The 17,073-nt window shown below is 36.8% G+C and overlaps 1 protein-coding gene across 2 annotated transcripts in view; it reads right to left on the bottom strand.

The window, feature by feature from the left end:
- Positions 1 to 17,073, bottom strand: part of CAMKMT (calmodulin-lysine N-methyltransferase) — a 403,439-nt gene that overhangs the window by 17,471 nt on the left and 368,895 nt on the right. For both annotated transcript variants that reach the window (XM_057743477.1, XM_057743475.1), the window contains one exon: positions 3,530 to 3,604. In XM_057743477.1, the coding sequence (XP_057599460.1) occupies positions 3,530 to 3,604 (75 nt within the window). The remainder of the gene's footprint in view (positions 1 to 3,529; positions 3,605 to 17,073) is intronic.

The raw sequence follows: 17,073 nt of genomic DNA on the forward strand, positions 1-17,073 counted from the left end.
AGAAATGATCCACTGTATATAGTAAGTGTAAAAACGCTGGGAGAGCAAGTGAGGTGATGTACCTTCCCCCATTTCTTCCCAAAGTCTCAGGTTGCAGGTGTGCAGATGTGATGTTCACCATCCTGCAGACCTAGCTCCATGTGTCCGGCTAGGGGTGGCATTTCAGACTTGCTTTCCAAGCCTTTAGAGAATCCAAATGTACAGAATTTTTTTTTTTCAAATTTACAGAATCATTTTTATTTTTGCAGAGCTACAATAAACTGGAAAGCCATCAAACACTGAATGAAAGTGTTCATTGGATAAAAAACATCTTACTACCAGACTCTCAGATTATTGTGATTGAACAGGAGTCTGGAAAGGCAGGTTTAAAATTAACAATCACTAGCTATTCTAAACTAAGCAAGGACTGGGCTGGACTGCATTCCCGCAGAAGGGAACTCTTCTATTAAATTCAACATTAAACAAGTCAACCAAGGAATTTAATAGGAGGGTTTTTTTCCTAGACCTGCGGTTAAATCTTCTAATATTTTGATGTTTGTCAACAGCACCCTTTTGCAGGTATGACTTTACCTTGATTTTTCCTCCTGTTTATTTCAAAGTTGACATTTTACAAGTTACTTAGGAACTGCTGAACCATGAAACTATATTTCATTGTCAAAAATGCTGAATGGTGCAATAATGACTAGCTTTCAGTGTGCCTCTTTATTTTATAATCTACTTGCGCTACTAAATTTAGATGTGAACTAAGAGACTGTGTCTTCTGGGAAATAAGTTATTTCCCCCATTGCCTACAGGTTTATGAATGTTTGAATGTAAATATATGAATATATGAATGATTTAAGAACATAAACATATCACCACTCGCTGTAATCATGTGCATTTTACATGAACCACAATGTGGGTTTGGAATAGGTTTGTGAATAGAGCTTGTTTTCATGTAAATGGGATCAAGCAGTACCACTGGTTAGCTATTCAGGGAATCAGACAATGCCACCCTTGCTGGAAATGCTTCAATAAGAATTTAATCCATGTACCTAATATTTGAACTCCAACTCCTGCTTCACGTTCCTGTGGCCCAATGACTCAAGGATGGGGTAAGACTTAACGCGATCTATTTACGTGTGGCACCTCTTTCTGGCACTGAGTATTTCAGGTTTCATCATTTTAGAGGTAGTGTCTAAAGAGAGCTTTCTTTTCCTCCTCTGTGACATTCTTTAAAAAGAAAATAGCAGCATGGTCTGCCTGCCTGCCTGCCCCTAGAAGCAACATCCGTGCAATAACTCTGACAGAGAAACACAAATCCCACAGGACATAAAGAACTCATGGAATCCCGGGCTTCCCTGCTACATGCACAACATGTATATTATGAACATCACTGTACTTTCTAAGTTTCTAAACAGCTTACCCATCCCTGTGACTATGAAGACAGACCATTACCAAAGGGTTTTTTTTGGAAATAATGTCAGTATTGCAGTGAGAATAGCTTAATGTTTCACACTTACAAATGGGAAATTATAAACAGGCTGACATTCTGGCACTGACAACACTGGCGGAAAAAAACTTAACAATTCATGCATAGAAAAGCCATTTATAAAATGAAACTTGGTGTAGTTAGTTCATTTGAATACATAAATTCTCAATAGTGACTAGATGTGTGTATAAGTATATGGGGGGTATGTGTGTGTGTGTATAACATTGTGCTATCATGTTACATATTTGTAATAAAAGCCTTAACTGAATATGCATTATGTATATCAGTTGTAAGGATCCTGTTGTTGGCTAGGGAAAAAAGACCATTTTTCAAACATGTTCTGTGGCTATTTTTAACCTAACTGAGAACATTAATCAGAAAAGAGCTTAAATCTTACTTCCTCTGCTTGTCTCTCTGGTACAAATAGGATGACATGGTGTGAGTGTCATGTAACACAAGGTATGACAAAGCCAGGCTGTTCTGATATTTGTGCAAAGGACAAATTTAACTTTAAATCTCTTGGCCGGACCTGACTTTCCCCACGTAATCAGAGCCCATCCATGTGCAACCCTCATCTAAACCTCCAGGAAGATTCTGCCCTCCTTCCCTCTTTCCACTGCTCTCTGATCTGACTTTCATGCTTAATCTGATCTAATCCTGCCAGCATTATCTTCATCTGTGCAATGAAACCTGGAGGATCCTTTCTCATATTTGGTGAGGAAAGGCATTTACTAAATTACTTGCTCAAATCATATGGTGAGGTTTTAGCTCCTTATTTTTGATTAGATGAGGGCTGTAATATTGAGACACAATATCAATGATTAGTCAGAAATCTGTTTCTCCCTTTTTTTTGAAAAAGGTTTTATGCAATTGGGTGCAGAGAGACTAAAATGGCCATGAAAAACTAGAAAAATCTCAACTAAGAAGAAAATATTTTTCACTGAGAAGTATTTTTCAGAAGAAAACAGAAAGCAAATCTAATTACATGGACTTAGGTAGAAAGTTGCCCACTGAAAATCTTATTAAATAATAATAATTTTAAATAAAGACTTCCTGAAAATTTAATTCCATTCATTTAACTCTCACATAAGGCAAGTCTTCTCTAGGTTATGGATCTTGTGTTTGGGTTTATCAATATAATAGAACTTCTTTAGAATCTAAATTTGTGTTTTCAAATCCATAATGTCATTTTAAAAATCATGATAAAACTACAAATAAGATCTTACTCTTAACAGGAAAAATACCTGCGAATTGTCAATGCTTCTCATATGCTGAAATAATTATTATTCAACACACGAAGGAAATACATAAGATTAGTTGAAATCATTATTAAGGTTTGATACATATTTATCCTGTAACTTAGGATCAGACTTTCATTAACAATAAGCAGATTGGGCTAAAAGAAAAGACAAAACATCTAATGTAAATTATTTTTAAAAGGCAGGCATCTGACAGAGATTTTAATATTATTATTTGCATAACAATAAAATCTGATTTTATAATTCTTGTTTTATGTATAATTAAATACCATAATTGAAGACATTGAGAATATTAGATAGCAAATATACATTTTAAGAAAAGCTATTTTCCTAAAGATATTCCACAGATATGTTTATATGCTGGAGTGTACATGTGTATACACACACATATATATATTCCCTTATATCAATAGTCAGATCTCTCCTAAGAAGTAAGCTAATTGAGCTGTTTGTGTTGATAAACTCCTTTTTCTCCAGACTATTCCTCTCCGAGCCATAATTATTTGCAATTTGCCTAAGTCGTCCATTTACTGATACGTCAAGCATGAAACAGAGGCAATTCCAGAAAATGGAAATGCTTCTCAAAATCAATCTTTGGGAAATAATGTGGTAGAAGTTACTGTGTGATAGAAGACTACCTTATAACTGTCACATGGAGATGAATATTAATTTGTTGAGGTTAAGGCGGCTTTGTGCCTCATTTGTTGACTTTGCTTCCCCGTCAGCAAAGCAGCACAGCCCAATTACTCCAGCAAAGCTATTTTTTCTAACAGGAGTTTTATGATTTTTGTGTACTTACCAGTCAGCACACATAACAATGTCAAAATGTCCTTCCAGTTGAGAGACATCTGTCTCATTATCCCATCGTAAAACGCTTGAGAAGAAAAAGATTTTAAAAATTATACTCAGGGTTTTTTTTTTTAACTTTTGATTTTGAGCTATTAACATTATTTTTTGTGGCATTTGAAATTATTTAAAAGGTATATACAAATTATTTCAAAAGGCATAATAAAAAAAAACTAGGGATGTAACTGTCTGTTCCATATTTTATTTAGTCTTCAAATCTAGAAGAGGAAAAATTCTCTATTCAAATGCAATAGTTATGCTTGTGCGAGTTCTTATAGGTTTGTGTAGACAAACTAGGGAAAAATATCTTATCTTGACCATAGTCATTAGAATGAGTCTAGACTCTTAACATCAATGAGGTACACACTGAAATAAAAGTATTCCCCATCTACTGGAATACAACCTTATAAAGATAAATGATGTAAAACTTAGTGCCTGGCATGTCAGTTGCATTTCTTATTGATGTGAAGAGTATCTTGGCAAGATGGAAGAAAAGAATGCCAACTTTCATTTGGTAGTTTTCAGTTTTCAGGCACATTTTAAAATCCCCCTGTCCAGACACTTACTCTCCAAAAGAGGATCAGGTTTTAAACCTCATATTAATAACAGTAATTAATACCATGTATTTGAAAATGCTAGTTATGCTTATGATGCCAACCAGAGATTTTAAGTTACTCTCAATTAATAACTGTGATAATTAGCATTTTACCATATTAAAGTATTTTAATGACTCCTCTCCCCACCGCATCAACTGTGATTTGCAGTATTACTTTTCAAAGTAAATTTCTGCTCCTATTATCTATTTTAATTATCATTTAAAACTAAACTGAGTAAGCATAGCCTACTTTGTCCAGTTATATTTGCTTATCTTGGTGGATTCTTTATTTCTTCTGCATCTTCCCTGGGTAAAAAGTCATATGTTTGAATACAGAAATGTCTTATTTTAGTAAGTCCCAAAGTTCTTTTCATATACATTAATACACATCCATGCTATTGACTTTCTTAAGGTAGCAAAGATTAAACACATCACAACGAAAAGACCTACACAGACTGAACATCAGTTGTTCACTCACTCATTCGACTCACCCTTAGTGAGCACCCACTACGTGGCAGGTCCTGTGACGTGCCATGTTTCAGAGGTGGCCTCGCCTACACAAACCCATAATTCTGAGGCCGTGCACTATGTGTTAGGCAAGCATAGAGACTCAGAGCTCCAGGGAAGGCTTTCCAGAAGAAGTGGATGACCTCTCTGTTCACAGGTCCTGTGACACATGGGTGAGCTTTATAAATTAAGTGTAGTGTTGCTGTACTTGCCCAGGCCCAGTGGAGAGCCAAGAAATGGAGGAAACCAGGAAACCCCTAAGAGATTAATGCTGCTGTGTTTTTGGATTGATTCCTCAAATACTCCACACACCTGGGGAGAGTGGGAAACAACCAACACCAACTTCTCTGGAAATGCTGAGGCTTCCCGTGCAGCCACGACTCAGATCAGTGGGAGAGCAAGCCTGTTCAGCCCTCATCAGAGCCCTAAGAGTCTTAGAGAGTTTCCACACAAACAAGATGGTTTAAAATATAGATCTATGCTAGCCCTTTTCAGATCATAAAAGTAATGTCTCCATTGCACAAATTTTGGGCAAAAATAGAAAAGCATTAAAATTACTCATTGTCTTACCATTCATGAACCATTATTTAGAAGATGCTTCTAATACATGTGTAATAACTAAAGCACCAGAACAGAAAGTGCAGGAAATCCCGTGGTGATATTGGGTATTGGATTCCTGAGGTGCTTCAGTCTCTTGGTTCAACAAAGACCAACTGGAGAGACAGGGGACTAGACAGCAATGGATTGTGGGTTAGCACAGCAGATGTAACAGGTCATGATTCTAAAAGAAACTGAAATGCTCACCTTGGCCACATGGGCCACAACACATTTCCCAAAGGCATTTTCCCCCAGTTTTCATGAGGCTTATGGCTACGCTGTCCCAATAACTGTGAGCAGGTGACAAACAGAGAGGGGTGTATGGACAGAGTCCAGCTTTGGCATGACAGACACGCCTTCAAATATTGGTTCCTTCCTTTACTAGCTGTGTGAACTTGGGCAATTATTTTACCTCTCTGAGTCTGTTGTCTCATCTGTAAAATGGAGATAACAATGGCCACCTTCTTGAACAATCGAAGGGCACCATTCACACGGTATACTGAGTTCTATTGTTCACATAGCAAACAATGAGAATGATGGCCCCCGGAGTGGTGGAATCAGGTGGCATCTACCTTGGAAGGCTAGAGATGACGGGGACTTCATTATTGAAGGAACTGGTCCTTCCAACTCCTCTCCTCTTATGGCCTTTCCCTCCACCCGCCTCAGACACTCATGCAACAGTCATGCACACTAGAACAGTGCTTCAGCTGTGGGACAGGACCAGATTTTTTGTTATTGTTCATAGCCAATCTGTGGCTGACCGCTACTTTTGTAAAATACGACAACAAATGAATAGACATATAAGATTTAAAAAGCAAAGACATTCTGAATACAAGTCCACTGATCATAGGCTTGGATGTCATAGTAGTGTTTCTAAACATTTCCTTCAATTTCCAAACTTACCTCATTGCAGCTCAGTAACGTACAGTTCACAAACTGGTACACGTCCATGGCGTCTTCATTAAGTAGCCCTGTTCTCAGTCCTCATCTTTACCAATAACTGCAACCCTGACCCACTCTCTGACAGCCCCTCTATCTTTCACAGCACACCCCTCTAGAAGGGACTCTCATTCCAACCAATTTTCCAGCCTACTGGTCTACAATCTGCCGATCTTCTCACCACCTCACTGTTCCTCTTCCCTAATGTTTATCTTCCCTCCTTGCTTAGGGTAGGCCCCGAAGCCAACCACCTTTACTACTCCCTTGCACACACCTTTTGCTTCTTTGTCCCCTTTTCACATCCTTATATTTGTTAAACCCAGCTCTCCATCTGCTCCAAGACTGCATCTGTGCACCTGAACATGGTTGGAGAAAGCACACAAGCATCCTGACTGGCTTTGCTTTAAATTCATGACCATGAACCACAAGCAGATTCTTGATGTCTGTTATTCTTTCATTTCCCTTGTCCATTTACTCTCCCAGTCTCCTAGCCCATTATTTTGTGCCACCTTCACTCTTTTCAAAATTCTCATCCTTACTTTCAGCTGATGACCTTGCTTCCTAGTTTACTGTCAAAATTGCAGCAATCAGTTGAAAACTTCCACAAACTCCCACCACCACACTTACACTCCTAACAGCATCTGCACCTACATACTCTGTTTCCTGTCTATTATCATGGACTAATTAGTCACACTCCTATCTAAAGCTAGTACCTTCTCTTATACAGGAGAGCCATCCCCTTTCGTCTATTTTATGGCACAGCTCTAGCAACTCTTCCTTCTCTATCCTATATTATCAGTTCTTTCCTCTCTACTGGATGATTTCCATCCATATTCAAACATTGAAGCAGCTATTTTCCTCTCTTAAAATAACCTCTCTTGGGTCTACCCTCCCTCTGGTTACTGCTCCGTTTCCCTCTTCCTCCTTTGTAGCAAAACTCCATAAAAAAGTTGTTTAAACTCTATTTTCAATTCCTCTCCTCCCAGTCAGGCTTTTGTCCCCACTGTTCCATCAAAAATGCTCTTGGCAAACTTACCAAAGGTCTACATGTCGCTACATTCAGCTCAGTTTTTAGTCTTCATTTTATTTGACCTACCAGCCTGCACCTCTCCCCTGAGCTCCCGATTCACATGTCCAACTTCCTATTTTAATATTCCCACCTGGATGTCTAACAGACATCTCAAACTTAATATCACCAATATTGAATTTCATCATCCTTCCTCAAATTCCTATCATTCATTGTTTTTCTCATCCTGTTAATTTTATCTTTCTAGTTGCTCAGGCCAAAAACCCTGACTATATCCTTGACTCTTACTTTTTTTTTTTAACACCCCCATATTGAATATGCCAGAAATTGCAGTTAGTTCTACTTTTGAAATATGTCAAAATCCAACTTTTCTCTATCTCCACTGCCCCCACCATGGTCTAAAATGCCATCATCTCTCATCTGAATTATTGTATACTCTCCTAATTGGTCTCTCTGCTCTAATCCTACAATTTCTGCTTAAGGGAGCAGCCAGAGTGATCCTTTTAAAACAGATATTGGAACTTCCTTGGTGGTCCAGTGGTTAAGACTCTGTGCTTCCAATTCAGGGGGCGTGGGTTTGATCCCTGGTCAGAGTACTAACATCCCACATGCTGCACAGTGCAGTAAACAAACAAACAAACAAACAAATAAAACAAGTATCAAATCATGAGCCTTCTCTATTTACTACCCTGTAATGGCTCCTATCTTCACTCAGAGTAAAAGCCAAATCTTTACAATGATCTATAAGACCCTATGCAAACCAGTTACCATTCTGACCTCATCTCCCATTACTCTCCTCCTTGCTCTCATTGCTCTAGCAATACTGACCTCCTTATGATTTCCAGAATACACCAGGAATACACTTCTACCTTAAGGCCTTTAAAATGGCTGCTTCTTCTGTGTGAATGCTCTTGCTCCAGATATCCCTATGGCTTGTTTCCTTACCTCCTTCAAGTCTTTGTTTGAATGTCTCACCTTCTCAGAGCAGCCTACCCTGACCATTCTACTTAAAACCACAATCATTCATTTCCACTCCAGTACCCCGAACCCTCTTAACCTGCTCTTTATTTTTCTATAGCAATTATTACCCTTTAATATGCTATATAACTAAATTATTAATTTTTAAAAGTCTCTTTCTCCAGTAGAAGATAAGCACCCTAGGGACAGAGATTTCTAAAATTTGCTTTGTACCATGATGTATTTTCACTGCCTAGAACAGTCCCTGACGCATAACAGCTGCTTGATAAATATGTCATTTGAATGAACAGTGTATGAATATACCTAGCAGAGTGCCTGGCACACAGAAGACACTCAAGAAACAGAGGTTCCTACATTAAGTTGTTCTCTGAATAGAATGTGTATATTAGGTAGATATGGAGGCCACTTAAAATGCTTTCTGAGAATTTCTACTTCAGGTAAAGATGGAATAACAAGGACCTCGTTTACCCAACTGCCTGAAACAACCAAAAAAACTACACAAAATATCTAAAATAATAGTCTTCAAGACACTAAGAATCAGCAACAAAGGATGGTGATCCTTGAGGGGAGGGGGAATAAAGTGAGCCCCATGTTACTGCCTTGAGAGAGTTTCTAGGCCACAGCACAGGAAGGGTAAACTGAGTTTGAACTATGTGGATTCCCTGAGCTAAAGAGATGGTGCTAAGTATCTGAGGAAACCAAGGCAGTTACAGTTTCCACAGTTGAGTACCAGATAGGAGAGTGCTGCAGAGAGAGAATTTCAAAGGTCTATGGATAGTCCCCCTGGGAGTATTCTGCAGAGTACTGATTGGCACATGTGTATGAGGAAACTACCTGAGGTTGGGAAAATAACCACCTGAGAAGATTGGAGGGGACTGGCCAGTGCTCACACAGGGCCAGGAATAGCAGCTGTTCCCACCAGCCAGACTAGAAAGCCTCATAATTCACAGGGCACTGGGTAGAGTTCTCAGATGGGTTTTGTCTCAGTTGTGGAGAATTATTAGCCCTAGACTAAATGCTGCTTTGATTTTGCCCAATAAATCTTAAAAATGATACCCAAAAGGATCAAATTACTTCAAAATAACATGTGTTCCAGAACAAAAATCAAAGACACTTATAGGAATATAAAAACATTCAGATCCCAAAAAGGTAAAACTCAGAATACTTGTCATACAATCAAAGATTATCAGACATGCAAAAAATTCAAATAATACAGCCCATAATGAGGAGAAAAATCAAATAATTGGACCTGACACAGATGTTAGAATTCATAAAGGCATTAAAATAATTATTACAATGGTATTCACTGTATTAAAAAAGTTAAGTAGAGACACGAAAGGTATTTTTAAAGTCCCACATCAAACTTCTAATGATGAAAACTATAATGTCTGAGTGGAAAATACATTGGATGGGATTAAAAGCAGAGTAGGCACTGTAGAAGAAAAGATTAGTGAACTTGAAGATAAAGCAATGGATACTATCCAAAATGAAACATAAAGAGAAAAAGAAAGGGTGGAAATAAATAAAAAGAGTATTATCAAGTGAGCTGTGGGGCAAATTTAAGTGACCTAATATATGGGCAATTGGAGTCCCCAAGGGACCAAAGAAAGGGAGAGGCAAAAAAAAATTTGCAGAAATAATGGCTGAAATATTTCCAAATTTAATGAAAACTATTAACCCACAGATCGAGAAATTTCAACAAACTCCAAGCACAAGAAACATAATGAAAACTACAAGGCACATAATAATCCAGTCAAATTGTCCAAAAGCAGTGATAAAGAGAAAATCTGAAAAGCACCCAGAGGAAAAAAGACACATTATTCAAATACAGATATGGATGACAGTACATTTCTTGTAAGGAATATGCAAGTCAGGAGACAGTGGAGTGACAGCTTTAAACTACTAAAAGGGAAAAAGAAATGCCAACCTAGAATTGGAAAGCCAGTTAAAACATATTGAAAAAAAAAAAAGGTAAAACAGATATGTTCAAACATATAAAAGCTGAATGAATTAATCACCAGCAGATCTGTACTACAAGAAACATAAAGAAAGTCCTTCAGGTAGAAGAAAAATCAATACCAGATGGAAATATGGATCTACAGAAAAGAAGGATAAGAACTATAAATTGTAACTATGTAAGCAAATATATAAGATTTTTTTCTTATTATTTAACTCTCTTTAAAATATAGTTGAATGGTTAAACAAATAAGTATTGTGAGGAGGTTTATAACATATGCATGAGTAAAATACAGAACATTAATAGTATAAGACTGGGAGGGGAGTAATAAAAGTATACCATTATAAAGTTTTCAGAGTATACATGAAACGGTATGTCATTTGAGGACAGACTGTGATAAATTAAAGATGTGTACAATAAAACCTAAAGCAACCACTAAAATAACTAAACAAAGAATTACAGCTAATAAGTCAAAAAAGGAGATATAACAGAATAACAAAATATACTCATTTAATCCCAAGAGAGACAGAAAAAGATGAAAAGAGAAACAAAGAATAGATAGAAAAAACAGAAAACAAAAAGCAAGATAGATTTAAATCTAACATGCACTTGTATATACATCATATATACATCATGATGAAGTGAGGTTTATCCTGGGAATGCAAGAAAGTTGGTTTAATATTTTAAAATTAATCAATATAATTCACCACACTAATGAACTGGAAAAATATGCTATAATTTCAATAAGTGCAGAAAATGCATTGACAAAGCTGAACATCTATTCCTGATCAAAACTCTCAGCAAATGATGAATGAAAGGGAACTTTCTCAACCTGAAAAAGATCATCTATGACAAATCTACAGCTAACATCATACTTAATGGTAAAAGACTAGATGCTTTCTCTCTAACATCAGCAACAAGAAAATGTTTCCTTTCACTATTCAATATTCAATAGTGCACTAGAGATTCCAGTCAGTGCAATAAGGCAAGGAAAAAAAGGCATCAAGATTGGAAAGGAAAAAATAAAATAGTCTTTATTAGTGGGCAACATGATCATCTATGTAGAAAATCAATGGGAGGTACAAGAAAGCAAATAGAACTAATAAGTGAGTTTAGCAAAATTGTGGGATACATGACCAATCTACAAAAATAAACTATATTTCTTTATACAAGCAATAAATAATTGGAAATTGGAATTTCCCATTCCACACCATTTACAATAACCTTAAAAAACTATACCACTTACAACAGCATAAAATATGAATAGTAATTCAGTGGACAAAGGGGAGTATTTTCAACAAATAGTGTTTTGACAATTGGATATCCATATTAAAAAAAAACTTCATATCTCACACCATATTCAAAAAATTAACTCAAAAGGAATCAGAAACCTAAATGTTAAACCTAAAATTATAAAACCTGTAGATGAAGATACTGGAGAAAAATCTTTGTAACTTTGGCTTAAGAAAAGATTTCTTAAATATGACACTAGATGCACGATCCATAAAAGGACACATTGGTAAATTAGACTTCATTAAAATTAACAATTTCTGCACTTTGAAAGATGCTAGGAGGAGAGTGGAAAGACAAGCCACAGGCTGGGAGAAAATATCATATATCCTGGCAAATCATTTATCTGATAAAGAGCTTACATCCAGAATATATAAAGAACTCCGAGCATGTTAATAATAAGAAAACAAGCAACCCAATTTTTAAAAAATGAGTAAGGCATTTGAATAGATACTTCACCAGAGAAGATATATAAATGGCAAATAAGCACATGAAAAAATACCCAACAGCACTAGTTATTAGGGAAACTCAAATTAAAACCCCAATGAGATACCACTATATACCTATTAGACAGGCTACAATTTAAAAGACTGACCACATTGAGAGTTGATGAGAATGTGAAAAAATGGAACCCTCTGATACCACTGAGGGGAATATAAAATACAACCACTCCGGAAAACAGTTTGGCAGCTTCTTTTAAAAGTTAAATATATGTCTCTATGTGATCTAGCTGTTCCACTCCTAGGTATTTACCCTAGAGAAGTGAGAGCATATATGCATATAAAGCACATGTCCATCTATCCATATGTGTACACAAATGTTCATAACAGCTTTACTTGTAACAGCTCCAAAATTGGCAACAACCCAAAGTTCATCAATGGGTGAAAGAATAAAAAAACTGAGGTACAACCATGCAATGGGAGACTACTCAGGAATAAAAAGGAAAGAACTACTGATATACACAACATAGGTGATCTCAAAATAATTTTACTGACTGAAAGAACATTGGGGGAAAAAAGCACATACTGAATGATTTCATTTATTTAAAACTCTAGAAAATATAATCTAATATACAGTAAGGGAAAGCAAATTAGGGGTTTCCTGGAGAGGGAGGAAACTTCAGAGGTCAGAAAGGAGGGATTACCAAAGGTCAAGAGGACACTTTGGGGTAGGGGTGATAGACATGTTCAGTATTTTCAATTATGGTGATGGTTTCAAGGGTGTATACAAATTTCAAAACATAAAATTATACACAGTTTATCGGATGCCAATTTTACTACAACAAAACTGCTAAAAAAATTAAAAAGAAAATGCTTTCTGAAAGACATCAGGGTATATACATACATATAACTAGGTCCCTTGCCCTATATGAGCTCTACAATCTAAGGCGTAACATTCCTATGTAAAGACATGTAAAGGATGGTTTGATCCTATCCTTGGGATTTATCCCAAATCATGTCAATGTGTTACTTGTAATTGACACTAAAGTAAAATGTATGTGTTTCTATTTTATTTCATCATAATGTCAAAATCTTATTTCTGTTCAAAATGCATTACAAAGCACAGTACTATTTTACAGACAGAAATATAAAACCAATAATCATTACAGGACCACTCCGGCTTTAAAAATCTTAATAGCTATAGGCATGTCAAACCTGGTAAGTTTAACAGGTATAGTACAGTAGAAAGAATACTGGGCTTTGTAGCTGGAAAGCTCTGAGTTCAAATACCATTCACAGGCCAGTGAGGCTGAGAGATGCTCTGAGTATCACTGCCCTCAGATTTAAAAAAGAGACAGTAAAGGTTGCATTGCACAATGATAATGAATGGAATGAGACAGTGTGTAAACATGTATTACAGGCACTCAATAAATTTTAGTTTCTCTCACCTCACTCTTTCACTAACTTACGTCTTTTCATTCTGGCTTTGAGGTTGCAGTTACAATCTGAAATGCAAAGCCAAGTCAGTTTCTGATGGGACTCCTACTCTGATTTAAAACTCACACTGAAAAACTTCTCAGCAGATGAACTTACTGAGAGCCTGGGATTATCTGACATCACCTTTTTCCTCTTCTTCATCTTTTCCCTTTCCTCTTGTCTCGAAGGAAGTAGGGTCACTCGTCCTTTCGAAGAGAACCCCGCTCCCAACATGTGTGCAGGATAAAACCACTCCTTCCTCTTTCCAACTTGAGCGTGCATCAGAATCCTTGTCTGTTAAAACACAGATCTCTGGGTTTCAATCCCAGAGTTTCTGATTCAATATGCCTGGGGTTAGACAAACTGAGATGCCTGAAAATCGGCATTTCTAACAAATTTCTGAGTGATGCTGACACTGCTGGTGTGGGGGCCCTACTTTGAGAAGCACTGCTCTAGGCCCTTGCTCCATCAAATACTGGCCCCCATCATACTTATTTCTTCTTCCTTGGCTATATTGGCATGCCTGCCAACATGCCCTGTAACTTCCTGCAACTCTGCTTCCCTCTACTCCACATCCTATTTCTCTCTTTCCCTTTGCCATCAATATTTTGCAGGAATAGTCTACTCTTGTTGCTTCACCTATCCTGGCAATATGATGCTCCTCACAACAGTCACTAGAACTGCTCTGCAATCTGACTTCCAGCAGTCTGCAGCAGCTGACACTGCTAATCACCCTCTCCTTGAAATTCTCTCCTGGACTTGCTTCCATGAAGGAGCGATATTACACCACCTCACCCTGAACCAGCCTTCCCGTCTCCAGTCCTTTCTTTAGTATCCCTTGCAGGCCCCTATGAATCTACTCCTGAAACAGTCATTTCCCAAGATTCTGTCCTTGGCCATCTTCTCTTCTGACTCTCTAGTTTCCACAGTTCTGTCCTTATCTCTTGATTTTGATCTCCAAATTTTCTAGCACAACACTTTCCTGAGATTTGAACCTTTATTCTTTACAGCTTGCTAGTTACTGTCACAAAGCAAACACATATTTATGTCCTGCAACCATCTCAAATGCAGCATGCCCCAAACTGCTGCCTCTTACTATTTTGTATTCTTTATTTCCCACGCACAAGTCACTTCTCCAGAATGGGTTCCCTATTTGTTCACCATTTTCCATTCTCATTCAGGCTTGGACTACCTCTTTCCCTTTCTCTGGAATCAATGAGAAGCCTTTAAAACAAACAAACAAACAAACAAACAAACAGAAAACCTTTTTATTGTAAAATAAAACACTGAAAGAGAAAACCATGTGAGATAAATAAATGCCTTAACTAATTATAATTACTATGTGGCAAATACCCTTGAAACCACCAGTCAGATCAAGAAATAGAACCTTGCCCAGCACCTCAGAAGTCCATTCACATGCTCTGTCCTATTCACCCCTCCCTCTGTCCCAATGCAATGACTTTCTAAATGGTCTGTCGGCCTCTAGCCTCTCCCCATTCATCACGCTAGGTAACTAAATTTGCCTGGACACATTTTTCCTACTTCTATGCCTTTGATGGTTTCCTTCCTGCTTTCACACCTAGAATGTCCTCTTCAGTTGCTCTTCTTCCTTTGCCTTTCATTCGCTAAACCAAAGCCCAACAGCTACCTCCTTCATAAGCTTTCTCACATTCCCCCACCTCGAATTGGCTGCTTGTCTCTTTCTACTTACACGGTATGATCCACCCAATGAGAGCAGACTCTGTCTTGTATCTTGCTGACTGGGCAAGTGTCTAGCTCTCATATGGATATCTTGAGCTTCCTAAGGCAGAAACCTCACCTTACTCACCTTTGTAACCCCTAAAGGGCCTATCACAGTGCTTACATGTAGCAGATGCTAAATTACATTTTATTACATTGAAATGAATAACACAAATTGGACTAGTCATAATCACAGAATCAGAGAGATCTGAAATGGAAAATATAGTTAGTAAAAAATAATTAGTGTCTTTCATTCTAACATCTCAAAACTGTTTACCAGTCCTTCTTAACTAGTGTAGAATACACTGGTCATCAACATAAGGGGTCCAAATATTAGGCAAATCTGTCTTCCTTTTGGACTCTGATAAGTTTATTTCAGCTAAATTGCAAACAAAAACAGAGCCAGAGGGTGGGATCAACTTTCAAGTCAGTCCAGAAACATAGGAGTGGTAACCTGGAGCAGCAGTTCTCAAACTTTAGTATCAGAATAATTTGTAGAGCTTATAGGTAAAATAAGAAAAACAATTTGATCATCTCCATACATGCTGAAAAGACATCTGCTAAAGCTCCATATTTATTTATGATAAAACACAGGAATCAATTAAAAAAAATCCTTAACAAGACAAAACAAATTTCTATTTCAACTCAAAAGCAAACACATACTTAATGATGAAACACTAGGGGATTCCCAACAAAGCCAGACTCAAAGATGCCTATTATTTGATATCATTCTGTGATTTTTTTATCCAATAAAATTATACAAGAGAAGAAAAAAGATACAAGAATCAGAAAGAAGTTAAAATTCTCATCATTTGCAAATGATGCAATTGTTTATTTGGAAAACTCAAGAGAAGAAGTTGACAAGGTAGAAATAATAACTCATGGAGGTGACTAGACATTTGCTACACAAAACCCTACAGCTTTCTTTACATACATACATACAAATAGTAACCAGTTATAAAGTATAATGAAAGAAAAGATCTCACTTATAAAAGAAACCAAAAAGTGTAGTTTCTAAAAATAAACTTAACAAGGGAAATGAAGAAACATTTTAAATGCTAGTGAAACACCTAAAAAAAGTTTAAAAAGAAAACTCCCTGTTCTTGAATAGAAGACTCAGTTATAAGATGTCAAGTCTTAGTAAGTTAATTTGTAGATATTTTTTCAGTCACAATGAGAACGCCACCGTAATACAAATACCAACATGACTTTAGAATATTCTAGGAAGGAAGAGTAATGACAAGAGACTAGTCTAAAGAGATAGGAAAATATATTACAAACTTTAGTAATTTATACAGTTTGATAAGGCCATATGAATAGACAAAGTCCACTTCTGAAAATCTGCTCTGTAGATATTCTTATTTGCAAACGTACAGTTTATGTAGAGATACATTTCACTGCAGCATTCTTTATAATAGCCAAATACTGAAAATAAATCATGTCCATTATTAAAGTAAAAAATGTTATTTTTTAGCAATGGATTCTGATATGGCCATTCTCTAAAAATTTTTTTAAAGATTCCCCCTTGTCCATTTTAAGGTGAGGAACTCCTTTGATAATTAAGACATTTTTATTTGATATGTAAGTTCTGTGGTGTAAATTTCTATGAAGGAGGGATTTTTCTCTTAAAACTGGAACATTTTCACAGAGGATGCAGTAGTCTGTAATACCTGCCTGTCAATATAGCACTTGGCCAATTTTTGGTAGTGAGATTTTGACCTTGGTAAAAAGTCGGGATTGGCATGTCCAAAGAGTGAACACAAGTTGTTCTAGAAGGAAAGGCCTTAATTTTTAATTTGCTGCCATTTAAGAGGGCCCCTAAAAATACCATGCCCCCCAAATTTTAAAATCAAGCTCATTTAAGTACAAAAAGGAGAACTCTACCAAAATATCTAAAACTGGGTAATATTCATCCTGTGGGAGCTGGTTTCTTCACTAAACACTAAAGAGT

This window comes from Hippopotamus amphibius, chromosome 7 (assembly GCF_030028045.1).
Source record: "Hippopotamus amphibius kiboko isolate mHipAmp2 chromosome 7, mHipAmp2.hap2, whole genome shotgun sequence".
Lineage (NCBI taxonomy): Eukaryota > Metazoa > Chordata > Mammalia > Artiodactyla > Hippopotamidae > Hippopotamus > Hippopotamus amphibius.